A 20,914-nucleotide genomic window follows, 5' to 3' on the forward strand; every position below is an offset into this window, starting at 1 on the left:
GAGCCTATTTCCCGTGCTGCACCGCGGCTTTCCTCTTTCTCTTCCGGTCCCACGCGCTTCGGCATCTGCGGGCCTTGGTAAGTGTTAGTCGCGCCGTATCCGAAGCCATCCGTGACTCCTGGATGGCTGCGGGGCGCGAGGCCTGGCGAGGACTGGGAGACCGGCCCCTGGCTGTGGGGAGCGGAGGCCGCGGGGCGGGGGCGGTGCTCATGGGTTTTTACCGGGTGGATGGGAGTGGGGAAAATCAGATTTAGGGGGAGAGCGCAATCTTGGGGCTGGGGGATGGTTTCAAGGTACACTTACCTAAGTTTGGAAGGGGGAGACTGGCGTCGGGTCGTGCAGAGTGAATCGAGGCACATGCGTCTGTGCTGCAGCCTCATTCTGGCTGCACAATCTTCTAGATCAGGGCGAAAAGGTAGACCCAGTCTGGCGAGCCCCCAGCTCTGATCTCCACTCTCGTTCTCCAGGTGCAGACATGGCCAAGTCCAAGAACCACACCACGCACAACCAGTGTAAGTTCCCTGGCCCAGCCTTCATCTAATGCCCCAGGCCCAAGCAAGGATTAGGGATAGTGGCCAGGGAAAGAAGGCACATTTTCTACTGTGCACATGGGGCTGATGTTACTTTCAGCATTACCTTTGGAGTTTACATTTACAAGCCTCCAGATACCCATTTGCATTCAGTGATAAAGGGTTTCTTAAACAAATATTAAGTAATGGGAAGTTATGGTTCTCTCCGGCTTGCCAGCTGTGATGGTTGTCATATTAGAGGAAATCTCTTACTTTGGTCTAATTCCTTTCCTTTCCCGCAGCCCGAAAATGGCATAGAAACGGCATCAAGAAACCCCGATCACAACGATATGAATCTCTTAAGGGGGTGAGTGTGTGCACCGAATCACATGAGTGTGTCTGTTTGGCTCCAGTTGCACAGACAGGGTCTTTCATTCATTCTTGTGCTTAACTGTCCTTCGTTTTACTTGGACTTCAAGCCCTGCCAGGCCCGTAAGAAAGTTTTACTTGGCCTTTATCGGCCTAGGGTGTAATCTCCTGGTCAGGTGTTAACCTGCTACCTGAGGGCGGTCTGATCATCTACCTTGGTCACTTAGAGCCTTTCAAGGGAAAGGATGGCCTTGCCTGTGTGTACCTGGTACCTTGTGAGCTACATTCCACTTTGACCATCCATATGACTTGATCTGATCCAGTGCTAGGCTGGGAGGGTGGGCAGCTTCCCTTCCTGTGCTAGGGAGTTCTCTAATGATTAGCCAGGAAGGCTGATGCCGTGGAGTCTGAGCAGAACTGTGCCTTCTCCCCACTTTGCTTCTCCCCTGTACCATTGGTCCCTCCCCCTCCCCCTCTTCCCTCCGTTAGTCTCTTACGCCTTGTTTGCTGTGAGTCTGTTGTACCAACCTTGGTATTTGACATTTTTTAAGGAGGAGGGGGTGGGGTGTCCTTGAGGGGGGTTTTGGGGAAGACTCAACCAAAATCCTGCTGTAGGAATTTCTTCTTTCCTTCTGCGCCTGCATTTGAACTCTACTGGGCTCTGGGCATGTAGCTCTGAAAATGTGTTCTGTGTAAAGAATTAGCAGGGTGGCATTACTGACTTTTGGGGTGGTGGTACATGTTTTTCTGCAGATAAGTTTCTAAGGCTCAGGTTATTTCTGCATTTAAGGTTGACTTGATGCTGTCTCGACTCCCAATAGGCCTGAGAGTCTCCAAGATGCTGCTATAGAGAGGGGGGACCAAGGTTGACTTGGCTTTTACATGTTGCACTTAAAGCTACTTGTATTTTTCTTGTCTACCAGGTAGATCCCAAGTTCCTGAGGAACATGCGCTTTGCCAAGAAGCACAACAAGAAGGGCCTGAAGAAGATGCAGGCCAACAATGCCAAGGCCATGAGTGCACGTGCTGAGGCTGTCAAGGCCCTCGTCAAGCCCAAGGAGGTCAAGCCCAAGATGCCAACAGGCGGCAGCCGCAAGCTCAGCCGACTTGCCTACATTGCTCACCCCAAGCTCGGGAAACGTGCTCGTGCTCGCATCGCCAAGGGTCTCAGGTTCTGCCGGCCAAAGTCCCAGGCCAAGGCTCCAACCAAGGCCAAGCCACCTGCAGCTGCAGCTCCAGCTGCCAAGGGTGCCCAGGCCCCCACCAAAGCTACGGAGTAGAGACCTTCATCTGCCGGTGTGAGGACAGAAGGACTGGTGTGACCCCCTGGGCTGCTGTCTGTGTGGGGCTGGTGTCCTCCTGTGCTATTTGTACAAATAAATCTGAGACAGGATCTGTTGGTCAGCCTGTGTCTATGATCCCAGGGCTGGAACTAGGGTGTGGGTTGTGTAGGTACCAGTGTTTTGTGTGGGAGTAGAGTTTTAGCCTTCCTGGAGTGGTACTGTGTGTGAGTCGGGGAAATACGGCCTTGAAGTGCAAGAATGGGACCTAGTAAGTGAGTGGGTGGGTGTCTCTGGGATACTGGGACACACAGGTTGCTGGACTGGGCAGGATGGTGAGAAAAGAGAAAAAACCCAAACACTTTTGTCAGGTCTTCAAGCTTACCCAGAAGAAAGGGGAATTCTGCACTCTGGCCTGAGGATTTCCAGGTTCCTAGCAGGCTTGGGCAGCATTCACTACTCTGAGGTGAATGGGCTCCCAGGAGGCCAAGCACTGGTGGCACTACCTTAACTTGTATGACTTTGCTGTCTTCTTCTGCCCCCGGATCAGCTGTTTAGCCTGCTGTCTTAGTCCTCAGAGCAGCCAGTGAAGGGCATAGTCACACTAGATCCTCAAGACTGGCTTTTGAGTATGGTGGTCACTTGGGGCATTGGGAGGCTCAAAAGGAGTTACTGATATACCAGGGCAACAGGTACGGCATATGGTGTATGGTCCCTCATCTCTGAAGTAGTTGTTATCTTTGAAACCCTGCTCCATAGACATCCTTGCTGTTAGTACTTCGGAAGTGGCCCCAGTTCACAGAGACTTTATTGTAGGGCAGGAGGGAAGAGAGCTCCTTGGCAGTGGTCCAGGGTGGAGGTTGGACTGCGCGGGGCTCAGCTTTCACTGGGCAGGACTGGCACACTGGCCAGGGCAGGCAGCAGCCGAGTGTATATGTCGACCCCCCGGAGGAACACGGCCTCATGCAGCCGTTCATTGTGGTCGTGGAGCAGGACGGGCGTGCGGTTCATGGGTGAGAAGCCCAGAGCCGGGACCCCTACCTGCAGGGAACGAGGGGAGCTATCAGCGGGAAGGCCAGCACCCAGGAACCAATCCACTGCCCACCCTTTTGTGAGCGGCTCACCGCACGAAGATAGCGACTGTCCGTGGCAGCGGGGAAGATCTCTGGCTCCAGAGTGAGGTTCCTGCAGAGGGTGAATGTGAATGTTCTGGTGAATGTGGAAGCAGGGAGGGCAAGGGAAGGATTGAAGGAAGATGGAAGAGAGGGGAAGGGGAGAGGAGGGCTGGCCAGCGTGCTCACATGTCTTTGCAGGCCCTGCTAAATGCTGCCCACCAAGGGTCTGAGTCATCAGTAGGTGTCACTTGGGGCTCTGACCACTTCTGTGGGGAGAAGGATGGCAGGATCAGGACAGAGTCTGGACATCTTGCCCTATTCTTCATAGAGTAGGCTGTGCCTGACACAGGACACACCCCCACCCACCTACCCAGACATCCAGCTGGCCAGTCCAGCAACAGGCCCTTTTTCAGTCCTTCAAAGGCCACAGGCCAGGGACCTCTGTCCTCCACTTCCCATCCGTCCTCGGATCCTAGCCCAAGTGCCCCTTGCTCAAGAAGGTAGTCCCAGACCTCAGTCTGGTCAAAGACTCCAATTACAAGTCCACACAGTATAAGGTCCCACCCTTTCCTGGATCTCATGTGTTCATATTTGATTCATGCCTATTCCTCTCTTCATGCTGTAAGAATTGAGGGCAAAAATTCTTGTTTAATTCCACTCCCCAGTGTTCCCCAGCACCCAACAGTAGCCTCTACAACTAATGCTTGCTGGTTAATAAAACATGTCTCACAGCTAAAGAAATGTCAGGATGTATACACACACACCAAGTGTATAGTGACCCACGCAGCAAACCCAGTCTCCCCAGCTCCTATGACTCCCCCATCGTAGGCGCCCCCGTCCATACCTGAACAAACTCGAAGGTGACCCCCTCGCCAGCTGCCTGGCACCAGTCCTGCAGCTGCCCCTCGAAAGCCTACGAGAAGGGAGGTGAGCTGACCCCGAGGACTGGGCTGAGGACCCAGGCTCCCTCCTCCAAACCCAGGTGGAGGTGGCACCTTAAGGTCCACATCCGGGGCCACGCGGAAGTCAAAGCTGGCACTCATGGTGGCAGGTACCACGTTAAAAGCCACACCACCTTCTAGGATAGTCAGGTTCACGGAGGTCACAGCCCCCTCCTTCAGTTGAGGGTCTGATTGCAGCCTGTGGTGAGGGGGCAGGGGCAGCCAGCAGCAAGGAGGAGGAACAGATAAAAAGGTGGCTCAACCCTACCTCCTCCCTTGCAGGACCTCCCAGAGCCCCGTGCCCTTTCCGTCTGCCTCACCTCTGCCTCTCCTTCTCCCGAAAAGCCAGGATGGAGCTCACGACCTTGTGCTAGGGGAGTGTGAGGTGACATGTAACAGGGGCCCCAGGACAGAGCCTCGGGAACTCCCACACCCCCTCCCCGGGGGCCACACACCAGCTTCTCTGCTGCCGTGTCCTCGATGAATCGCGAGCCGTGACCCGGCCTCCCGGTGCTGGTGACCCGCACCCCTGGTAGCGGCAGGAGGAAGGGGGTGGCCTCAGAAAGGGACAGGGTGGAAAAGCAACCAGCCCCGAGATGGGCCCATGGCCTTCCCCCTCCATCCAAACTCCTCAGGCAGGGCTCTGTCCCCCTCAAAATGCACAGGGTAGAGCTGGTTTCTGCCCACAGTTAGGACCTCCACTCAAGCTCAGGAAAGAGACGCCAGGGTAGGAAGGGGCTGGGAGGCAGAGGCCCTGGGTTCAAGGCCTACTCAGGCCCCAACGTGCTGGGGAGCCCTGGGCAGACAGACCCCTGTCCCTGCTGGCCCAGCCGCCCATCTGCACGGTGATCCCCACACTCCAAGTGCGTACTCACACCAGGGGCTCCGCTCACTGTAAAAGACAGTGAAGGCATCAGTGGGGTTGGCCAGGCCTGGGGAGGAAAAGGCGGTTCAGAGGGTGGAGTGGCCCAGCCTTCACCAGTAACCTCCGTACCCTCGGCTGGCTGCTCAGTGGCCTGCCACTCTCCTCACCCTCATCCAGGGCGAAGCCAGCCCTCAGGGCCTGGAACTCAGGCCGCTTCACAAACAGCTCCATGCCTTGGTGACCCCCAATCTCTTCATCTGTAAAGGCAGTAGGAATGTGAGATAGGGTGGGTACCCCCAACAGGCTCTCCCTGCCTCTGAAAGTGCCCCCCACCAGCCACTCCTACCTGGCACAAAAGTCAAGTGGATGGTTCTGGGGAAATGGTGGCCTTCAGCCTTCAGCCTCTTCACAGCTTCCAGGTATCTGAGGGGCAGGGAGAGGGTGTAAGCTGGGTGCTGGGGGGACCCATCAGATGCTTGAGCAGGCAGGCTGGAGCCTTGGGCCCTGCTCTGCCACAGCCTAGCAGGTGACTCCAGCAAGTCTCTGTCCCCATCTCCCCATCCAGGCAATGGTCATAGCAGGAATTCCCACCCAAGGTAAGGAGTCAAGATGTTCCTTGGCCTTGAGGTTCTCCGATCATGCCTGGGTCCTGTGAGGAAACTGGGAATGAAGGACACTCACTGGATGCTGACACACTTCATGTCCTGGGCACCCCTGCCATAGATGTAGCCGTCTGCATCCTTGAAGGCCTCAAAGGGATCATGACTCCAATATTCCTGGGGGCAGTGGCAGGAAGAAGGACCCAAGCCCCAAATGTAGTCATTAACCTACCTTGCTCAACTGTGGTCCTGCCCTGAAGAGGGCTGCTGACAGCCGTCATCCCTCATCTCTGCCTCCCACCTCCACCACCAGCATCCCCAACCCACCCTGGCATGGAATGGCTACTGGGCAGAGGTTGCCGGAGTGGAGTAAAGCTCTGTGAGGTCAAGTCTGCCAGGACCAGCACTGTGGTCTCTCTGCAGTTGAATGGGCAGGTCTGTACTTTGTCCACAAGGGTTGTTCCATTCTGGGACACTGTGTTCCCACACCCCCACACCCCCAAGACACCTGGAAGACAGGAACCACATCCGTATGGGAGTTGAGCAACACGGAGGAGAGTCTGGGGTTGGTGCCTGGCCAGGTTAACACGGTCACTACACGGCCAGGTGCCACCTAGAGAGGGCCAGGAGGAGGGGTAGTCAGTGCAGGGCGAGAAGCTGCTTCAGGCCCACCTCCCCCTTCCCACGCAGCGCCGCACGCTCACCTCCACTTTCTGACAGCCCAGGCCCAGCTGGAGGGCTCTCTCCTCAAAGAAGGCCACAGCTGCCCCTGGGGACACAGAGAGCCTGGCTGCTACTTCTGCCTCCCCACCCATCCTCACCTCCCATGGGCCCAGGCAGAGATGCGGGGGACATCCAGAGAGGGGAGCAGACACCTGCCTCCACACAATTCCTCATCCATAAGAGACCTTTGCATCTCAGTCCCCAAAGATGTTTTTTGGCCAGTGATCCTTTGTGGAAGGCCAGGTGGGAAGTCCAGAGTGAGAAGCAAGTGTCATTGTTACCCTCCTTAAAGATGAGAAAACTGGGACTTCCCTGGTGGTCCAGTGGTTAAGACTCTGGGCTCCCAATGCAGGGGGCACAGGTTCCATCCCTGGTAGGGGGAACTAGATCCCCACACGCTGCAGTGAAAGCTCCCACACATGGCAAGTAAGATCTGGCACAGTTAAATGCATAATTTTTTTTTTCTTTAATCTGGGAAACTGACTCAGAGACACAAGGCTCACCAGCTGGGATTTGAACTGGACCTACGTACACAGTTCTCTGGCACCAAGCCTGATTCCTTAAGGGCTGTGGCCTTTGTTCAACCCCAGAAGACTTCCAGGAGCCTCTGCTTCCCCCCCCCAACCGCAAGTCCTGGGCAGTGAGGGGGAAGATGTTCCTTATCTAAACGCCGGTTGTAACTTTCGGAGCAGCACAGCCTGGAGGGGCTGCTGAGAAGTCTGTTGACCCAGGGAACGACTTAGAGCAGTGGCGGAGCCATCTGAGGCAGCAGATTAGGCTCAGCTGGGTGACAGAGGTTGCTGCCTGGGTTTAGAGCATAGTCCCCGTCCCTGAAGCCCCACCACAGGTCCTGAAACCGCCGCGTTCTCACCATAGTCGGGCTCGGGCTGGAGGGTGCGGATGCGCAGGTACTGACGGAAGAGCGTCACGGATGGGTGCTCGCCCTCGCTACCTTCGCTGGCCATGGTGCGGCCCTGCCGTGGTGAGCTGGGGGGAAAGCGAGTGGCTGCCTACTCCCCGCACCTGGGGCAAGTGGACTCCATCTGCACGCGCCCCTCCCCAGGGCGGCTCCCCGGACGTCCCCCGTTACAGAGCCCCCATTCTGTTTCAGGCACTGTGCTGGCCACTTTCAACACAGTTCCTTGTTTAATCCCCCAAGGAGCCCCATGAAGTTCGTGCCTCTGAATGTACACGTTACAGAGGAAAAGCAAAAAGAGGCTCAGAGACAGCTAGAAAGTAACTGAGCCACGTTTGAACCCACACGTTGACTCCCGCCGCCCTTCTCGAAAAGAAATTTCCCCATTGCCTGGATTTCACTTCAGGGAGCTCCAGATCCCGCTACCCCTCTCCAAGGCCCCCCACCTCGCTCTCGGCTGGTCTTTGCCCGCGCTCGCCGCCTGGCGTCCGCCCTGAACTCTGGGCTGGACTCGGGGTTCTGTGAGGTCTCAGGATCAAAACTGCCCAGGTCCGCCCACCACGTGGCCAGACCTCGCAGGGCGGAACCGAAGAATGCGAATCAGGGCCATTCCAGACTCTAAGGCCCAGTAGGAGAGGGCGTCCCCGCCCGCCAGTGGTTGCAGCCTCCACCAGTTACCTGAGGCTGGGGATCAGAATCCCGCCCCGGGACAGCTGCCTCCGCCACCAGCTCCGCCCGGCACCCGGAGGCGAGCTCCGGGCTGACCCCGCCCCCGCAGGCCCAGTCCCGCCCAGCAGGGCTCGCCCCGGGCCCCGCCCTTGGTTCTGGGTAGCCGGCCCCACCTCCTGCAGCCTCCCGATTGGGCGAGAAAAGAAGGGGGCGGGCACCGGCTGGAAATGTCGCAACTGCCCGCTTGGGCGCCCCCTCGCTCTCAGGGTTCAGTCCCGCTAAGTCCTGCTGGAGCTGGTCCCCACCTGCTCTGCCACCCGCTCCCGCGAGTCTCTACTTCTCCCCTCGTCACGCTTCAACTCCTTAGGGACGGCCTCAGCGCTCCCTGTGTGGAGAGGTTTACTGGTTAACAATCTGTGAGCGCCAGGAGGCTGGTCCAGGTACCCTCAGGATCCTGTTCTGGCAGGGCACAGGGCAGACGGACGGCGTGCCAGGCACGGAGGATAAGTGAACGGATGAGTGCCTGTGTGATCGCGCCGCTGTGTGGGCAAAGCTGTGTGTCAGTGGGTGACTGTGTATGACCATGTGAATGTGAGATGGTGGATGTGACAGAGGATGGCACGCTGAGAGGATGTAATCGTGACGCTGTAGACAGAGGGAGAGGTAGGAAACTGCACAGATGCATCCGTGTGGCACGTTCTTTGCTGATCCTGTGCCAGCTTCCTTGGCTCTTCTGCAGCCACCGAAGAAGGACGATAAAAGAGGCACAGGTGTCCCACTGGCCACCCACAGGCTGCACACAGTTGTAGCTGCCCATTTGTGTGCCCGGCTGTCCTCTGTACTCAGCCAGTTCCAGAGGGTGACTCAGCTTGCAGAGGGGTGGGGTTGAAGACTTCAACCTCTGGGCACAGGGGAAGCAGGCTAGGAAGGTAGGCTAAGGTCCATCCAACCCTCCTGGGGTTTAAGTTCAGTTGCTGACCCATATATTCCCAGACACAAGCAGGCTTGCTGGTTCACCAGCAATGCTATTGTTGGCATGTTGATTATTTTGAATTAAAGTCACTTAAGAAATATCCAATGCAGGAGAGACATTCTAACCCTCCTTTCTGTCTCCCTGAAAGCAGGAAAGAAATCTCTGTGAAAGGTACATTCCTTGGATCTGGAGATAGGACACCCTTATCTCCAGAGATAGGGAATGCTGGCCAATAAGCCTCTATAAACAAACTTTGTTACTTCTTTTAATTTACTACCCCCAAGCCCCAAGTTTATTAATAGAGTCATTACTAATTGAGCATCCAAAATATGTTTTTGTCAAGTCCTCACAAATGTATTCTTTGTCTAAAAAGTATGAAAGCTGCCTGCTTTGGTCACTTCTTAGGTCTCATTTCTATGAGACCTTGCACACAACTAAAATTTCTTTTTCTCCTGTTAATCTGTTCTGTGTCAGTTTTATTGTTAGTCCAACCAAGAACTCAAGATGGGGAGAGGGGGAAACTTCCCCCTCCCCAATACTATGCTACAAGATAAACCACATTCCCCATCCCCTCCTCTACACATCCTGCCCCTTTTGGCCATGGAACCTACATCCTGATTCACTCATCTCAGCCACCAGACCCTGGATTTCCCATCAATCCCAGTGATCATTTAGCAGGAGTAATGACCCCTCTCAATGACAGTCCCACATGCCAGCCCTGTGTGGCCAAGTGCTCTGCTTACCCAGACTCATTCAATCCTAAAACCAGTTTCTAAACTAGGTGTTACATCATGCCCATTTTACTGATGAGGAAACTGAGTCACAGACTAGCCACTCAGCAGCCATCTAGTAAGTAGCCTATGTCCTTAGCCTTTTCAGGCTGCTGGAGCAGTCCCTCCAGCTCTCAATCCCGAGCAGTCCCACACTTGGCTCCAACTCTCACCCCACCTGCAGCAATGCCAGCAAACAGGACCTGTCACTCCCCAGGTATGACAAAACTGCTTTTTTGTTTTTTTTTTAATTGTGCCTCTGAGATAAAATGAAAGGTCCCGACTGGGTCTAGCCCTCTGGCCTCTGCCCTCTAATCACAGGGCCTGCTGCCCTGGTGGGGACTGGTCCAGACCCTCCAAGTTCAAGCCAGGCCAGGGGCCTGGACAGTGGGTGAGCTCACAGTAGATGGTCAAGGAAAGCAAGGAGTTCGAGGTGGAAGTCTTGTGGCTTGTGGAGGTAGCAGGCGTGGCCTGCATTGCGCAACTTCACCGTGGAGTGGTTGGGCAGATGGCGGAGCTGCCGCAGTGACTCCCGAGCCAGGGTGCGGTCCAGCTCCCCATACAGGATGAGAGTCGGGGTCTGCAGGGCAAGGCAAGGGGCCATGATCCTGGGGCCTGAGGGGGACTGACCCTCAAGCCACCTCCTTAGGATATCTTCCTGATACACCCCATCTCTTCCATCCAGATCAAGGATGAGGCCATGTGTCCTCCAAGTACAACCTATGTGTTTTCCCCCCATGACCCAAACCAGGGACAGGAAGCCAGGACTTTCAGGGACCCTCCTCCCAGTACCTTCACAGCCTGGAATTGTTCCTGGGTGTAGTTCTGGGTGGAGGCAGGTGCAATGGGCACGAATCCACGCAGCTGGTGGTGGCCTCGCATCAGGAAGGGCAGGGCATAGCGGCCACTCAGTGAAGGGCTCACCAACACGGCGTTCTGCACATTTAGGTCCTGCAGCACTCGCTCCAACAGCTCTGCCCGCCCTACCTCTGTGCTTGCCTCCTTTGAAGGTGCCGAGTTCCCAAAACCTGGGAACAGCAGAAGGCACCAGCTGAGGGAGGCTGGGAAGGTGGACAGGACTTCCTGCTCACCATAGTGGTCAAAGAGATGGGGACCCGTGGCGCATAACATCTGCTACTCCCAAATCCCCAGAAGTTATGTTTTTGTAAGGTGATAGGGCTGTTAAGAAAACCATCTTTCATTCATCATATTGGCAAAACTAAAGATTGATACAGACCTCCCTGGTGGTCCAGTGGCTAAGACCCTATGCTCCCAGTGTAAGGGGCCTGGGTTCAATCCCTGGTCAGAGAACGAGATCCCATGTGCCACAACTAAGACCCAGCAGAGTCAAACTAAAAAAAAAAATGTGATAATACACAGTGTTAGGGAAGATGAGGGAAAATGGATACTTTCATGCATGACTGATTGGAAAGTAAATCCATATAGCATTTTTGGAGGGTAAGATAATATTTGTCAAGAAATTTTAAATGTGTGTCCTCTGACAAATCAATTGTCCCTGATGGCTACCCTACAGAAATTATTGCCCATATGCTCAAAGGAGCATGTTCAGGGGCCTCCCTGGTGGTCCAGTGCTTAACACTCATGTGTTTCCAATGCAGGGGGCATAGATTCCATCCCTGGGTAAGGAACTAAGATCCCACATGCTGTGTGGCGTGGTCAAAAAATAAAATAAGCAATGAAAAAAAGAAGAAGAAAAGAAGAGGCATGCCCAAAGATGCTTCAGCTTCCTTACTTGAGCATTTTGACTGATACTGAAACCAGCCTACACAGCCACCGTTAGAGGAGTGGCCAAACGAAACCTGCTCATCCCTCCAACGGCACACATTAGGGTAAGGGAGGGTCACAGTGCCTGACATGACCCATGAGACACGGCCGAGGGGAAGAAAACCAGGTTGCAGAGAGATTCGCTAAGCAGGCAGGACACCAGTCATGTTTACAACCCCCACCACATAACCCTGTGTCTCTAGGTATAAAAGCACCCAGAGAGGATCTGGCACCCTCAAACTGCTTAGAGAAGTGACAGCGAGAGAGAAATGGCATGGGTCTCTGAGAGGGGTCACTCTTGGTTGATTTTTTAATGACAAGAATAACAGCAAAAAATCATTTGTATAGCTGAAAAAGACATAAAGCTACCTAGTTTATCATAAAAAGAGCAGTGATATCTCCCCATGTGATCTTCTGTGAGGCAGGTCATGTTTTTTTCTTTTTTGGTAAGGTCATGTTTCTAAGCGCTCTGTGACATCCAACAATCCACACTGTAGTTTTCAAGGTAGAAAATAAAAACACAGAGCTTTTCGTGTTGCCCCTTTGTGTTGTGACTTGCCACTGCCTGTCTAGACCCTGGGGTCCAGATGAGCCCCAGCCACAGCTTAGGGCTTTCCCAGCCCTCCAGTTCTACCGTCTGGCATGCTGTCCCTTTGTCCCTGCTGCATGTGACCTCCCTGGACCCAGGGGCAGGGGCTCACCTGGAAGGTCAAGGGCCACGGCCCGGTAGCCCCTCTGCGCCAGCAGCTTCAGCGTGCCCAGCTGCTCCCACGTCCGGGAGCTAAAGGCCTTTCCATGGAGCAGCACCACATCCACCCTGTGGGCACACGGGGAGTGTGTGTGTCCTGGGGGTTCTTTCTTCCAAGGCTTCTCCCACCGCCCTCCCAGGCCCTGAGCACTTTGAGTTGAGCTGGGGGGGGGGTCCCACACGGGGACTCTCCTTGGGCCTAGTCCTTCTACTACACCCTAGGGTAAGCACCTACCTGTGGGCCCGGTGGGATGGGAGCACCTCACGGTAAAAAATGGGGGAGCTGCCAGGGGTGAGACCAGCCAGGATCGTGACATTGGAGTCTCCCCAGAGCCAGGAGGTCTGCTCAGGGGGTCCTGGCAGCCCCACATATAGCAGCAGCATGAACAGCAGGCCCAGGCCCAGGCCCAGCAGGGCAACCTGGGACCGGCTCATGGAGGTCTGTACCACAGTCTGGAGGAGAAGAGGAGGTGGAGAAGAGGGTAGAGCGTAGAGCTGAGCTCCCACAAAACCCCCTCAAATCCCACCCGGGGGTTCCCAGCAGAGGAAAGGCTCAGCTGTTGCCCTTTCCTCTGCCCTGGGCAAGTGTCTGAGGGTTCACACCCAAGTACTCCACATGCCAGGGCAAGGGCTCAGATACCCCATACGTGTGAGGAGCATCTGAGATGTCCCCCTGGCATCAGTGGCCACCACCATCCTGTGCCAACTAAACCCACTTCCACTCATTAAGTACTTATGACAGCCAAGCCCTGTGCTAGGCCCTACACATGTAATGACTCATGAATCCACACAAGAATGCTAGGGAACAGATACGATTGTAGGTTTCTTATAAATGAGCAAACTGAAGCTCAGAGAGGTAGATTCTCTTGCCTGATGTGCAGTGTAGCAAGTAGCAGAACTGACACTTGAGCCCAGGGCCAGGCTCCCAACAACCAGGCCACACTAATTTTACCAAGAAGGAAACTGGGGCTGGGAAGTGATGGATGAACTAGTGGTTGGAGTGGTGACGGTCATCAAAGGTGAAAGACATCAAAGGGTAAAGCAATGTCCCACTAAGGGCATGTTTGCAAAAAGCCTTCTGTGAGATTTCAATAATACAGGGGGCCTGACCAAGGGCTAGCCCATCATCATGTTTTAGGTCAAGGATCCTTGTTCCTGGATTCCAGTGAACATGTCTTTATCTGAGTGCCTGCTGGGCACTGGCCCTAGATCTGAGCTGGGGAATCGCCTTGGACCCCACCCACCTCTCCCAGAAATTTGGGGGATGTTTCCCAAGCCCCCAGCCCCAGTCGCCAAGGTCAGGTGGTGACGGGGCACTGGCAGCCCCTCTGGAGCAGAGTCAGGAGCTGCGTGGAGGAAGAATACGCTCCTCTCTTCTTTCTGCCTACCACCAGCCTCGGATGCAAGCATCCAACACACCAGCCTAGGTTCCCACCAAGCAGAGTATCCATGCTGAACCTCTCCTGTGATGGGCCTGGGGCACTGGGGCACCTCTCCAGGTAGGGAGGAATGGGACTGCAGCCATTGCTATGGCAACCCAGGCAGCTGGAGCACTAGACAACAGTATGCTACAGAGATGGAAGAGGCGGAGAGGAGGCACTGTACCCACGTGAGGTCCCTGGTATACGTTTCAAAATGACACACAGGTGTACAGACATGCACACAAACTCACGTCCCCAAACACTTTTCCTTTGTACAAGCTAGTCCCTGCATGGACACACAGCCTCCTTGCACATGCATGGGCCTGTGTACAATCGATACCTTGAAATACACCCTCAAAATCACACATACATCAGTTATCAGGAAGGCAGACACACAGGTAGACACACACACACACACACACACACGCTTTTAAAATCATATGCAGACCCTTGTATCTCAAGCACACAGTCATACACACAATCTTAAAACTACACATATACACAAAAACATGTACTCTGAGGTACAGGCAGACACCTACCCAAACACAGACCCTGAGAAATACACATACATACAGGTAGATATACACCCTTCAAGCCACACAGCACACAGAAACACACACAGTAGACATAAACAGACACAAGCGGGCAGAGACTGACATACTGCCCCCCAGCGCAGGCACAGAAAAACAGACACACATCACACACACACACACACACACACACACACACACACACACCCAAACCCCCAAGAACACACTGCCAACAACTTAGCGGGTGCACAAGTGACAACGGAACACAAACAAGCAAACTGGCTCCCCCAGCGCGGCCCCTCGGGCGGTGGGACTCTGCCCCAGGGCTCCGGGGCAAGGGGCGGGGCAAGAACGGCCCGCTCCGGGCAACCTGCTGGCCTCACTCCCCGGGGACACTTACCGGGCCAACCGGGATAACTGCACCCGCCACTGTTGGGCGGGCTCTGCTCGGATGCAACCAGGGTCCAACAGCGCCGCGACGTTGGCGCTGCTTCCACCACTCTGCGAGCCGCTGCGGTCACTAGGTGGCGGAGAGCCTCGGTGCGCTTGCGCAGTCCGCGGTCTCAGTCCCGCGCCTGGGTGCGGGGGGGCACCCCAAAGCACAGAGGCCCGGCTCCACTTCCCACTGTCCAGATTTGCTAGGCTGTTTTTCGGCCTGAGAGCTGGGGCATAAAGAGAAGTCACCCGACTTCCTCCCACCAGCGTGTCTCCACCCTTAGTCTCTGGTCTGTATGGCAGGGTGAAGGATAAGGGTTGTCTTTAGGCCCACAAAGGGTTGTCACCACCGCAGAGGGTTGTCTTAAGGACCTGCTGTCTGGCATGGAAGCTTCGCTGTGTAACTGCCAGATATTAATATTGTTTTGAAGCAGCCCCAGGTCTCTGGTCAGCCACTTCCCTGACCCCTGCAAATACACACACACACACACACACACACACACACACACACATATGCATGCTCTCAGCCAGAGCCCTGGTGGCCTCTAGGCTCCTTCATGTCTCTATAAGTCATCTATCCTGGTTAGTGACATGTGACCAACATCTGATCTGTCCCTAGCCTGTGTGGCCAGGCCTGGAACAGGGAGGATGGGAGGAACACACAGCATTCACCCCTTATTAGCACTCTGTGAGTTAGGCAGCATCACACCCATTCTACAGGCAAGGAAATATGCTCAGGGCAGTTGGGAAACCGATCAAGGCTGCTGCTACTGCTGCTAAGTCACTTCAGTCGTGTCCGACTCTGTGCGACCCCCTCCCTGGGATTCTCCAGGCAAGAACACTGGAGTGGGTTGCCATTTCCTTCTCCAATGCATAAAAGTGAAAAGTGAAAGTGAAGTCGCTCAGTCACGTCCGACTCTTCGCGACCCCATGGACTGCAGCCTACCAGGCTCCTCCGTCCATGGGATTTTCCAGGCAAGAGTACTGGAGTGGGGTGCCATTGCCTTCTCCGCGATCAAGGCTAGACATTGGCAAAACTTCGCATTCTAATCAGTCTGGCTTCCACTGTGTCCAGACTGAAAACTGGGCTTGGGCAGCCGAGACCCCAAAGGAACCCTTCTTCTCAAGACACACCATATGCACCAGGGGCAGGTTGCTCAGGGTCTCTGGGCCCGACCCAGTCTGGGGTACATGGGGTCGAAGGACATGGGGAAACCGAGACCGCTGTGAGAAGATGGGTCTAGCATAGCAGCACCCACCTCCCTGCGACGGATTGCGGCCACAAGCGGGCGCCCTGGAGCACGGTCCAGCCCCTGCCCTCCGGCGGGCCACCTCCCTCCTTCCCCGCACCAGCCCCTTCCCTGCTTCCCCGCCCCGGCCCCAGTCGCCGCCTGCACTCGCCTGCCTGCTCGCGCAGCTCCCCAGGTACCTATCCTGCGCCCTCCGACTCTCCCTTTCTCTAGTTAGAACCCACCCCCACCCACCGCAAAGTTTCTCCCCTTCTTATGTTAGCTCCCCAGTCCCCCTTCCTAGGGTCTGCCCCCCTCGGCTTTTGCATGCACCTTACCAGACCCTGCGATCCACAACCGAGGTCCTCGGAGGGGACCGAGCCAGAGGTGGCGGTGCCGGAGACCACGTCTGGCCTCGGCCGACCGTGTGTTGGGCCTCAGCGGGCAGCGCGCTGAGCACCTCGCGGGTTTCGTGAGCCGGAACTCCAAAGCTTTTCCCCACTCAGCGCTCCGGTTTCCGGCTCCGGAAAATAGTTGTGTTTTTTTTTTTTTTTCCCCACTCCAGCCCCAACTCCCTTGCGTCTGCGTTGCCAATCCATGACCTATAGCAGTGCCTGGAGGAGGAAAAGGCTGATAAGCAGAATAGTCAACTACTTACTGTTCAGACGTTTACTATGCTTACTGTGTGCTGGGCACTGGGCGTGTTTTACACGCCTGGCTTCATTTAATCCTATCTACCACCTCGGAGCTAAGTTCTACTGTATTATCCCCAAAGGTAGGAAAGGATACTAACAATGGGAACAGTGATTGTAATGGGAGCCCCCTGTATTGAGTTTTTTCCAAAGGCAGGCACACTCAATTATGTTTGTCTTTTTTTTTAACTCATACATTCTTGAGGTGGGCATTCATGTCCCATATTTCAGATGAGGAAACTAAGGCAATTAAGTAGTGGCGGAGGCAGAAATAACACCTATGTTTTCCTCATCCAAGGCGTGCGCCTAGAGTTCTGGGAGCCTCCTTGCAGCTGCAGGAGAGACCCCTGCCCTCTCTGGGGCAGCCTCCCTGCTCCACGTGGGCAGAGTGTTCTGTGGCACCAGCACAGCAGCAGGCATGGCGGGCGTGGAGCAGCACGAGGGCACCACCCAGGTGCAGGGCCAGAGCCTCTTCTTCCGAGAGGCTCGCCCCGCCGGTGGGCAGGCCGCCCGCTTCTCCGTGCTGCTGTTGCATGGCATACGCTTCTCCTCCGAGACCTGGCAGAACCTGGGCACGCTGCACAGGCTGGCCCAGGCTGGCTACCGGGCTGTGGCCATTGACCTGCCAGGTAACTCGGGGGGAGGGGGCAGGCTTCTGGACAGGGGTTGTGGGGGCCTCACTGGGGACCCAGGGCTGGGAGGCTGGGGGGATGTAGCCAGGCTGATCCGAGCTAGACAGGTCAGAGTGCACTACAAGGGCCTTCAAGCTTCTCTAGTCCATCCAGATACGGTCTGGACACTGCCCAGCTGCATCTGTGTTGCTCAGTGCAGTGTCTCCGTGTCTCAGCCTGTTTCCTTATCTGCAATGAGATAACCACACCCATTCTGGAGGATGGTTTTAATGAGAATGGATTGAGATGTGCCATGTGAGTATGTGACCAGTACGTAACACAGAATAATTAGTACTCAGCTGATGGCAAGTAAAATGTTTTGAAAGAACTGTAAACACCAGCTCTGCTGGGAAGCCCTGAGTGTCCCCTGGCACACTTGGGGATGGCTAAACCCCTGGTCATGATCCCACCTACAAAGCCCTAAGTTAGGTCGAGAGAGGAAAGGGCAGCACCAGACTGCCAGTCATAACCTCCACTGGCAGGCCCCAGCCCACGGTGCCAAGTGTGAAAGGGGCAGCATGGCCAACCTGCCTCCGTCTCTGGCCATGGCTGGTATGGTTTCAGTGCCCAAGGGCGGGCCTCCAGGACGGGACAGGATTGGTTCTGACAGTGGGTTGGGCCGAACTTCCAAGCCAAGGCCATGAACTAATCCTTATGCAGAAGGTAGCGACTGACTAACCAGAGGGGAGATATGTGTGCAGAGACCACCCCTCATCCCCTGTCCTGGAGGCATCTACCCTGCCAGCCCTGGGACAGGTGCCTCTGAAGCACTTAACTCACTAAATTTTCACAACAATCTCAAGCAGCAGAAACTTTTGTTACCTCCTTTTAACAGATGGGGAAACTGAACAGTGGAGAGAGGGCTGAGGGCACTTTCCTAGGGTTACATAGTAAGTGGATCACCGCGACTTGGATCCAGCCATGTGGGGCTTCAGAGCCTGATTCTTTGAAGACACTGTTCTGGTGGAAGTGGGCACAAACATGGAGGGAAATGCCTTATGCTTGCCACAGGTACGACAGACCTAGGTCGCTGTAGGAATAACTATATGCATGTTCAGGAACCTGACACAGAGCTTGACCTAGGAGGGCTTTCTGGAGGAAGGGACCATCTCTCTGCTGTCTTCCTACTCACCACCTTTGTCTCTCCCACACCTGAATCCCTCCAGGTCTGGGGTGCTCCAAGGAAGCAAAAGCGCCTGCCCCTATTGGGGAGCTGGTCCCCAGCAGCTTCCTGGCAGCTGTGGTGGATGCTTTGGATCTGGGCCCCCCGGTCGTGATCAGCCCATCGTTGAGCGGCATGTACTCCCTGCCCTTCCTCACGGCCCCAGGCTCCCAGCTCCGGGGCTACGTGCCAGTGGCCCCCATCTGCACTGACAAAATCAATGCTGCCGACTATGCCAGAGTGAAGGTACCCCTGTGTGGGAGGCTGAGATGCCCCTGCCAGGAGCAAGGAAGAGTCCACCCTGGGGCCCCGGGGGGACCGGGTAACCAAACGGGTAGTTTCTGAGACGAGTTGAACCACCAATCTCCACCCTTGGGGTAAGCTGACAGCAGATTACTATGCCAAGCCCTTGTTGTGTACCGGGGCGGACACAGATTTATGCCTCTCCATACGACCCCTTCACTGGGCCAACCCATCTCTCCCCATCATTTGCAGTGACCCCAGGGAGACACCAAAGTGATGGGGAGGGCTGGAGCTGATCTCTAGGAGGCTGGGTCTGGTATGGCAGGTCCCTGTTGACTTTGCCTCCTTTTTCTTTCTCTAGACATCAGTCCTTATCGTTTATGGAGACCAAGACCCCATGGGTCAGACCAGCTTTGAGCACCTGAAGCAGCTGCCCAACCACCGGGTGTTGGTCATGGCAGGGGCAGGGCACCCCTGTTACCTTGACAAACCCGAGGAGTGGCATACAGGGCTGCTGGATTTCCTGCGGGGGCTAGCATGAGGAGCAGCCCTGCTGATGGGGATGGGCCGCTTGCCTGCCCTGGTCTCGCTCTTCCTCATTCTCTCTCCTTCCCTTTGTGGGTTCCTTCTCATCCTGTACATTGCAACAGGTATGTCTGTCTATCTGGGTTCTTTTCTTTTAGGGTCTGTCTTTTCCTCTTCTTTCTCTTGCAGGGACAGACTGAAGAGGTGAAATCAAAAAAATTTCAGGAATCAAGGGACATAATCTGGTGGAGGGTAATCCATTACATGAACTTCTCCTATAAGTTTTCCTCCTCAGCTTGCATTCCTTCTGCTCTGCCCAGCTTCTCCCCACCTACCACCTCCTCCTTTGGCTGCTCCGCTGGGTAGCACAGCCCCTAACTCCGCCTCTTGGGCCACAAAAATATACATGCCCACATGCATGCTTACAAATTAGAGTCATCTATGTTCCCAAATATGACCCTTCACTTGGCCGTGCACACAGCTGGGAGCTGACTCAGCAGCGTTGCACTGCATGCACAGACATACACACATACTCTGCCACCACACAAGTACTTACACAGGCACATACTGCCCTCTCCATATCTGGGAAGGCAGGGATCCCATGAGGCCAGCCCTTGCAGGAGACCCTCTACCAGGCTTAGGGTATGGCTAGCTCTGAACTTCACTCACCCACAGGTTGCAGCTGGCCCCAGATCACAAATGCTCCCAAAGGAGGAGGGGGCACCACTTCGACCCTCAGATCTTCCAGCTGGGTGCTCCACAGCTCCCCAGGCCTGGGTCTTCTCGGCCTAGCTAGTTTCCTGCTCTGAGGTTTGGTTGGTGGGGGGACCAAGAGTGAAGGTCGGTGAAATAAAGTGATGCAATTAGACCCGCAGGCTCTCGCTGTCTCCAGAGCGCCGCCCCTCCCCCGTCCCTTGCGGACCGCCACTGCGAGCCCCTCCCCCACCCTGGCGGGACCAGATGGTCCCCCTGCCCTTTGTCCACCGGGCCAGATGGAGGGGAAGGGAGATTGGATTCCCCTCCCCACCCCCACACATCCAGGTGCCAAGAGACTCAGCTGTAGGGGAGGTGGAGGTCAGTGGGACCAAGCTGAGCCGATTAGGGAGAAGGGGAGGTAGACATGAGCCCCAGGGGGCGCGTCGGCCTGGGGCGCCGAGCGGGGAAAGCGAGAGCTTGGGAACCGCCCAGCTCCCCCGGCCTACTCTTATCCCTTCCCTAGTCGAGTACTCAACTACGCCGCGACCCTAGCCCAAAAAATTCTGGGGGTAGCTTTGGGGGGAATAACGGGGCGGGTGCACCGGGTCACACCGCTCTCAGGCCCCTCCTCCAGCTGGTCCGGTAACCTGTCCTGGACGCACGAGGGCCGGGCCTGGCGGAAGCTGGGGGTGGCTGAGGGTGTGGGGCTTGTTGGTGGGCGAGAGGCCCGCGCGGGGATGGATGGCGCAGAAGCCAGGAGCGCCGGAAACTCAGCCCCGCAGAGGGTCGAAACCTGAGCTCCGAGGGATCCTAGCGGGAGCGGGGCAGAGGCCGAGATGGGGGTGCAGGGGACTCGGGACGGAAGGACCAGCTGGCCGAGAGCGAAGGGACTGGGAGCGGGGCGCAGCGCGGGCGGCGCGGGCAGAACCGTGACTGGGACCGCGCTTCAGGCCGGACCCCCCCTCGCCCCCCACTCCCGGGAACTGGTGGAGCTGCCGGGGGAGGGTCGCGCCAGCCCTCCCGGAAGCGGCCGCCGCTCGGGGCGCAC

The 20,914-nt window shown here is 55.9% G+C and overlaps 4 protein-coding genes across 7 annotated transcripts; 2 read left to right on the plus strand and 2 right to left on the minus strand.

Moving 5' to 3' along the window:
• Positions 1–7: 7 nt before the first annotated feature.
• Positions 8–2,282, plus strand: RPL29 (ribosomal protein L29). The gene is made up of 4 exons (XM_020874217.2): positions 8–77; positions 468–512; positions 812–876; positions 1,802–2,282. Exons 2-4 carry the CDS (start codon positions 476–478, stop codon positions 2,156–2,158), a joined length of 459 nt encoding a protein of 152 aa, XP_020729876.1. The 5' UTR covers positions 8–77; positions 468–475; the 3' UTR covers positions 2,159–2,282.
• A 666-nt stretch (positions 2,283–2,948) lies between these two features.
• ACY1 (aminoacylase 1) lies at positions 2,949–10,588 on the minus strand. Of its 4 annotated transcripts, none has more exons than XM_070455997.1 (15): positions 10,522–10,588; positions 7,273–7,388; positions 6,383–6,447; positions 6,187–6,291; positions 5,761–5,855; positions 5,426–5,502; positions 5,247–5,336; positions 5,090–5,146; positions 4,670–4,743; positions 4,535–4,584; positions 4,269–4,413; positions 4,118–4,186; positions 3,460–3,539; positions 3,283–3,343; positions 2,949–3,199 (listed from the first exon to the last, which is right to left on the minus strand). In XM_070455997.1, exons 2-15 carry the CDS (start codon positions 7,364–7,366, stop codon positions 3,035–3,037), a joined length of 1,227 nt encoding a protein of 408 aa, XP_070312098.1. In that variant the 5' UTR covers positions 7,367–7,388; positions 10,522–10,588; the 3' UTR covers positions 2,949–3,034. The 4 variants fall into 4 exon arrangements, with proteins under 4 accessions (XP_070312098.1, XP_020729891.1, XP_070312097.1 ...); XM_020874232.2 differs by lacking the exon at positions 10,522–10,588 and adding an exon at positions 8,292–8,357; XM_070455996.1 differs by lacking the exon at positions 10,522–10,588 and adding an exon at positions 7,996–8,094.
• On the minus strand, positions 9,209–14,726 carry ABHD14A (abhydrolase domain containing 14A). The gene is made up of 5 exons (XM_020874236.2): positions 14,614–14,726; positions 12,498–12,715; positions 12,216–12,331; positions 10,522–10,757; positions 9,209–10,309 (listed from the first exon to the last, which is right to left on the minus strand). The coding sequence occupies exons 2-5, from the start codon at positions 12,695–12,697 to the stop codon at positions 10,127–10,129; spliced, it is 735 nt and encodes a 244-aa protein (XP_020729895.1). The 5' UTR covers positions 12,698–12,715; positions 14,614–14,726; the 3' UTR covers positions 9,209–10,126.
• A 1,256-nt stretch (positions 14,727–15,982) lies between these two features.
• On the plus strand, positions 15,983–20,038 carry ABHD14B (abhydrolase domain containing 14B). Its single transcript, XM_020874240.2, has 4 exons — positions 15,983–16,073; positions 16,868–17,198; positions 18,407–18,648; positions 19,007–20,038. Exons 2-4 carry the CDS (start codon positions 16,988–16,990, stop codon positions 19,184–19,186), a joined length of 633 nt encoding a protein of 210 aa, XP_020729899.1. The 5' UTR covers positions 15,983–16,073; positions 16,868–16,987; the 3' UTR covers positions 19,187–20,038.
• The last annotated feature ends 876 nt before the right edge of the window (positions 20,039–20,914 follow it).

Source organism: Odocoileus virginianus, chromosome 26, assembly GCF_023699985.2.
Source record: "Odocoileus virginianus isolate 20LAN1187 ecotype Illinois chromosome 26, Ovbor_1.2, whole genome shotgun sequence".
NCBI classification, from domain to species: domain Eukaryota; kingdom Metazoa; phylum Chordata; class Mammalia; order Artiodactyla; family Cervidae; genus Odocoileus; species Odocoileus virginianus.